Genomic DNA, 6,258 nt, shown 5'->3' on the forward strand with positions numbered 1-6,258 from the left:
TGATTTTAGTCTATTGCTCAATTATTTAACTTTTATAATAGCAAGTATAGATTATATACTTGATAGATAGGCATATACATGCACATGTGTGGTTATGCCAAGAAAATGTATAATAAACATGTAAAAAAGGAGTTTGGCATTTCGGAATCTTGAAGGTGACGACGGATTTCCAAATAGTTACGTCACCCGCCACGTGTTTCCTAGTTCATTTGCATTCACAAGGTGGCGCCTATTCGACATCGCACTAATTAATTTAGGTTGCGCTGGGAATCAATTTGGCGCAGAGTTGCCCGGCTGATTTAATATCTCTCCTGGTACATGATACGCATACCCTCGGATCGCTGAAAGTGAATGGTTATCTATAACATTGGTGGAAAAGATACACTTTAACTGCACGTGTAGTAGCATCCAGTGCAACAAGATTTTTTTTCCAGATTGATACATTTAAGGTGAAGTTTAAAGGTTGTTTACGATTAAGAACCGTACATAAATGAACACTCTTTTATTAAAAATTTGAGATTTTGGAAAACGTTGAAAGTTTTTCGGCTAACACTAATAAGCACTTTTTTTACATTACAACTCCCTGCTTACATTTACATGCAACATTCAGGCAGGGGGTTAGGCCTAATATTGATTCAGTTTAAACCCTATTCAAGGATTACATACAAAGCCTTTACCCAAATAACTGACTTGCCCTTACCCGCTTACTCTGTGACTTAGCCCTTTCTCCAGGCAAAAAAAAAATATTATGCGTTCAGCTTTTTTCATTTTTTGGCATAAAATCCAGCAAGCCCTTCAAACATACCATTTTTACAACCAGCACTAAATAAATTGCGCAGCTTTACTGTTATAACGACTAGACTTGGGGGGCTGCTGACTTATTCTTCGTCTCAGTCTGAGGCTAAGCCAACAAAAGTCAGCAGAAATACCAAGAGGATTAAAAGCCCATTATCGTAGATTTATGGTCAGAATTGCATATCATGGTCCCTGGAGATCCATGTGAGAAATTACTGCTGCTATAAGTACAGTAGTAATATTCATGTGACAAGCCAATAAATAATGGACAGCATGGAGATATTCTATAATGGGGTCTTCGCGGTAGATGGTAACATGGTCACATGTATGATCACATATTGATAGGGCTGGTTGTTACATGCCTAAATACCGCCTGGAATGTTAGTTATTTGGTTTGCAAATATCATTTTGGGCTTTTTTTGATTCAACGTACAGGTTGCATTTCTTAACGTCTCTTTCATTGTCAAGTGTTATAAACAAACACGCCAGGTATTTTGCTTAACTTTGGTCACAATAAGACCAATTTGCATGTCAAGTCAGGTCTGTGGTTTGTTTGGTCACCATGAGAACAAGGGGCATCAAAACTGCGAATAACAGCCATTAAATAGCCCTACTGTTAGGCCTAATCCTAAGGTGTTTTTCGCGTGAGATTTAGAGTAAAAAAAGCACCTTATGGCCTATCATGCCCCAACAGGTCAACACTGAGGAGTGTGAAAGTGCGTCACATCGGAGTTCTTATATCCACTTTTAGGCCCTTTATTGTGTGAGCAAGCGAGTTAATTAGGTCAATGACAGGTGTAATAAGATATTATTATGAACTACAATCAAGCCCATCATTTGGTTAAGGCAAGGAAGTTATAAAATCTATCGAACCCTACTACTTTTTTAGGCGGTCACAGCCCTACGGCTTTACAATAAGAGTTATTTCCCCATCGTGTTTTTTTCGAGTTCTCTGTATTCGAAGGGTCAATAATCCTTCATGCTATTGTTGTTCTTGTGAAAATGCATAAGAACAGGAAAAATTCCGCCGGATGTGACGCGCACTTCTGCTTTCCTCATTGCCATGGGGTTTAATTATTCAAACAACTTCGTAATAATTCGCCATTTGATCCCTTTCTATAATCCTAGACCACTGCAAAGCCACCCACCCACCGGGTTGTTAATAACAAACAACAAAAAACAAACTTCGGCCATGGTTACTGAGCAGTGAGAATCAATAGGCCTAAACAAATATCCCTCAACATAATGGACAATCCAATACTTTGCCGCCTGGGCTTGAACCTGGGGCGAGGAAGAAAGGCAAGGAAACAAACCTCGGCCACATCAAATTACAATACAATATGTCCTTTTTTAAACATATGGCATGGATACCTAGGGCGAGGTATGTGCCTATAAACCCTTGCCGAAGTTCGGTTGTCTCAAACTATTTCCTCACCCGTTGACGCATCAGGTCATTCTGTGAGCGATCTTATTTTGCCAATTTTTCCTCGGAAAAGTATCTACTCAACAAACAAACATGGTAAGTCAAATTTCTTGCAATTTTTTTCTTACTTCATTCGATTTTAACAACAATTGGACACTGGCAAGTCTCGCAAGCGGAGGGGTATAGCCGCGACTATTTCCATTCCAAGTAAAATCTACATTGTATTTATTTCCGATAATTCCGAAACGACTAGAGATGTTGAAACATAGCCTTCACCAGGGAATACAACTCCCTGCTTTCACAAGATGTTTGAATGTTGGTCAGATCAACGGACTAACATCTTTTCCGAAAGGTTTTGACATTGCTTAAACTTCTTCAAATTCTTGAAATTCGCGCAGTCCCTAAAATGGCGAAATCATACACCTTCGCATAGTTCGTACATATACCTCGTTGTAAGTGAGAGATTCGAAACTTGCCTCATATATAAACTACCGCAAACGAGGTCCAGTTACCGCTCTTTTTCAGAGTGACAACCTTAATCATGCTCGTTATATTTCATATTTTGGTACACATGCATGTTTTCTTATGGTATTTTTCTTTCTTCTTCAGCGTGAATGTATCTCCATCCACATTGGTCAGGCCGGTTGCCAGATCGGTAATGCCTGCTGGGAGTTGTACTGCTTGGAGCACGGTATCCAGCCTGATGGCCAGATGCCCAGTGACAAGACCATCGGAGGCGGTGACGACTCCTTCAACACCTTCTTCAGCGAGACTGGTGCCGGCAAACACGTTCCCAGGGCTGTCTTCGTCGACTTGGAACCCACCGTCATCGGTAAGAACTCTTTTTTATATCGAGAGGGATTCCTTCGTTTTTGCTGATCATATCCCCAAGCAATAGTAACAGGTCATAGTTTTGGTAGTGCGACCTCGAAACGATAAGCCGCTTCGTCTCCGCCACAGCGGGAATGAAGTTATAGTTTAGGCAGGTTGAACGCAGAAGAAGAAGAATTCTTCCCATTGCCTTTTTAAAACTTGTCAGATTTGGAAGGGCTTTTGAACGCTAATGAGTTCTCGGTTTTTAGCAGTTGGAAAGCATAGCAGTTGTCTTCAAGCTTCCAAACGTCCCGGCATCATTTACGAGCCTTATTTCCGCGTGTAATGAAATCAATTGCTGCAATATCCACCGTACTTTTTCAGATGAAGTCCGTACCGGAACCTACCGCCAGCTCTTCCACCCCGAGCAGCTCATCACCGGTAAGGAGGATGCCGCCAACAACTATGCCCGTGGTCACTACACCGTCGGAAAGGAGCTCGTCGATCTCGTTCTTGACCGAGTCCGTAAGCTAGCCGATCAGTGCACTGGTCTCCAGGGATTCCTCCTCTTCCACTCCTTCGGTGGTGGTACCGGATCCGGATTCACCTCCCTCCTCATGGAGCGTCTTTCAGTCGACTACGGCAAGAAGTCCAAGCTGGAGTTCGCCATCTACCCAGCTCCTCAGATCTCTACTGCTGTTGTTGAGCCATACAACTCCATCTTGACCACCCATACCACCCTTGAGCACTCTGACTGTGCTTTCATGGTCGACAACGAGGCCATCTACGACATCTGCCGCCGTAACTTGGACATCGAGCGACCAACCTACACCAACTTGAACAGGCTCATCGGTCAGATCGTCAGTTCCATCACCGCTTCCCTGCGATTCGATGGTGCCCTCAACGTCGACTTGACTGAGTTCCAGACCAACTTGGTGCCATACCCACGTATCCACTTCCCTCTGGCCACCTATGCTCCAGTCATCTCTGCCGAGAAGGCCTACCATGAGCAGCTCTCCGTTGCTGAAATCACCAACGCCTGCTTCGAGCCAGCCAACCAGATGGTGAAATGTGACCCACGTCACGGCAAGTACATGTCTTGCTGCATGTTGTACCGTGGAGATGTTGTCCCCAAGGATGTCAATGCTGCCATCGCCACCATCAAGACCAAGAGGACCATCCAGTTCGTCGACTGGTGCCCAACTGGTTTCAAGGTCGGAATCAACTACCAGCCACCAACTGTCGTCCCAGGTGGTGACTTGGCCAAGGTCCAGCGTGCCGTGTGCATGTTGAGCAACACCACCGCCATCGCTGAAGCCTGGGCTCGTCTTGATCATAAGTTCGATCTGATGTACGCCAAGCGTGCCTTCGTCCACTGGTACGTCGGAGAGGGAATGGAAGAGGGAGAGTTCTCCGAGGCCCGTGAGGATTTGGCTGCCCTTGAGAAGGATTACGAAGAGGTCGGTGTTGACTCCGTCGAACAAGAGGGCGAGGAAGAGGGCGAGGAATTTTAAATTTAACGCTGAAACCTGAACACTGTTAGACAGAAATTGCTTATTTATACCATCTTTGTAAGACATTTACACCAATGTATGTCCTGCTTTTATTGAAGCGGACGACTTTACAACACCAGAATTAAACAATCATAATGGGAATATTTTCGTTCACTTGTTTTTTCGGCATCTTTTGTTGCCTTTGTTCAGACTAGAGCCATCATGAGTCGCAGTAAACCTCTTGATTGTGACCCAAATGACCCTCTCAAATCCTCTTCCCTATTCAAATAGCTCTTGCACCATACAGTATACAAGCACTTCTAGCTATAGCTCCCATAAGGAAACTTGCCTTTTTTTGAAACCACGCTCTTTCAAATGAACGAGTCACCACCCTGGTTCGATTGATAAGAGAGTTAGGCATGCCAAGTTCGAATAGTACCACTGGCCATGCAACTCTGATGAACACGCTGCTTCACTTGCAAAGGCTCCGAAAGTCTGTCCTCATGATAGACGGATCGATGTAAATTACCAAAGGAAGCTCCCGGAGCCCCTTTCCATGTCATGTCTAACTGCCGAACAAACACAAAGATTTGAAGTTGACAGCCTTAAATTGGCGCCCATTATAATGTTCATGGCTTCTTATCTTAAAGTGTTCTTATCTCGGTATTCTGGTTGTGACTTTGTCCACAAAAGACTGGCTTTGGATACAACCAAGCTTGGTCTGTTTAACAAAGTTGTTTCCACCATATCAAGTACTGTCAAGTACCTATTGATATCATTGAAGGAATATGAAGTTGGGTGCAGGCAGCACTTTCACATGCCACGACAATGGACTTTCAAAAGAAGATTTTTCACGCCGGGAAAGCATTACTTAAACCCAGCAGCGCTAGGGGTTTTTCTTTCAAAAAGCTTTATACCAAATAGCTGAGACGTCAATATAGACATTTAATTGACGTTGATGGCGAGCCTCAAGAACATTAAGCGTAAGGCAACATCAATATGTACCTATAATTTTACCTACATGGTAATTTTGTACAATGAGTGTCAAGTTATTAGTTTTCCAATGCCGACATTGTAAGGTATGGAGAAATGAAAACGCAGGGATATCGCCCCTCCCCTCCCCCACACACACTCATAGAGTACATCCCCCCCCCCTCCCGAGTTGTTGCTGCCGGAAAAGCATTACATCAACAAACCTTCTGCCCTCCTCAAACTTATCTGAAAATGAGGACGATCACCACCGATTTCTTAACGTGGCCTTACAATCGCTTGAATACATCAACACAACGCTAGAGCACAGCGGCGGGCTCCTTTATAATCAAATCGCGAGTACTCCCTACGGCTTCACCAGCATCCTGTAGGCCTCTGTTTCACTTTCCTAATTGATTCTAGACGGCTGATGCGGCAGTAATTGCTTTTTAGACTTCATGTAATTGCATTACGCGTTTTTATGAAAAAGTACTCCATCAATTTCCCGATCTGGCACTCATCTCGATGCTGCAGGCGGCGAAGAATGAATTAGCAGCCGAAACATTCTAAAAGATGAAGCACCCTCCGGGGGCCTTTCAATAAAATAACGAAATAATAGTACATACCACTGGCGATATATTTGGAAAACCCCCAGAAAGTTGACATCATGATGGTCATCATTGGATCGTTTAATACTATTCAAAGAATAGCATACTTACATGTCTTTGTTGGAACAGCTGGACCATCTGCTCTCAGCCTATCCAT

General features: G+C 43.6%; 1 protein-coding gene across 1 annotated transcript; it reads left to right on the forward strand.

Annotated features, from left to right (window-relative positions):
- Positions 1-2,224: 2,224 nt before the first annotated feature.
- Positions 2,225-4,686, forward strand: LOC135482863 (tubulin alpha-1A chain-like). The gene is made up of 3 exons (XM_064763319.1): positions 2,225-2,314; positions 2,828-3,050; positions 3,416-4,686. Exons 1-3 carry the CDS (start codon positions 2,312-2,314, stop codon positions 4,543-4,545), a joined length of 1,356 nt encoding a protein of 451 aa, XP_064619389.1. The 5' UTR covers positions 2,225-2,311; the 3' UTR covers positions 4,546-4,686.
- The last annotated feature ends 1,572 nt before the right edge of the window (positions 4,687-6,258 follow it).

Source organism: Lineus longissimus, chromosome 2 (genome assembly GCF_910592395.1).
Source record: "Lineus longissimus chromosome 2, tnLinLong1.2, whole genome shotgun sequence".
In the NCBI taxonomy this organism is placed as follows: domain Eukaryota; kingdom Metazoa; phylum Nemertea; class Pilidiophora; order Heteronemertea; family Lineidae; genus Lineus; species Lineus longissimus.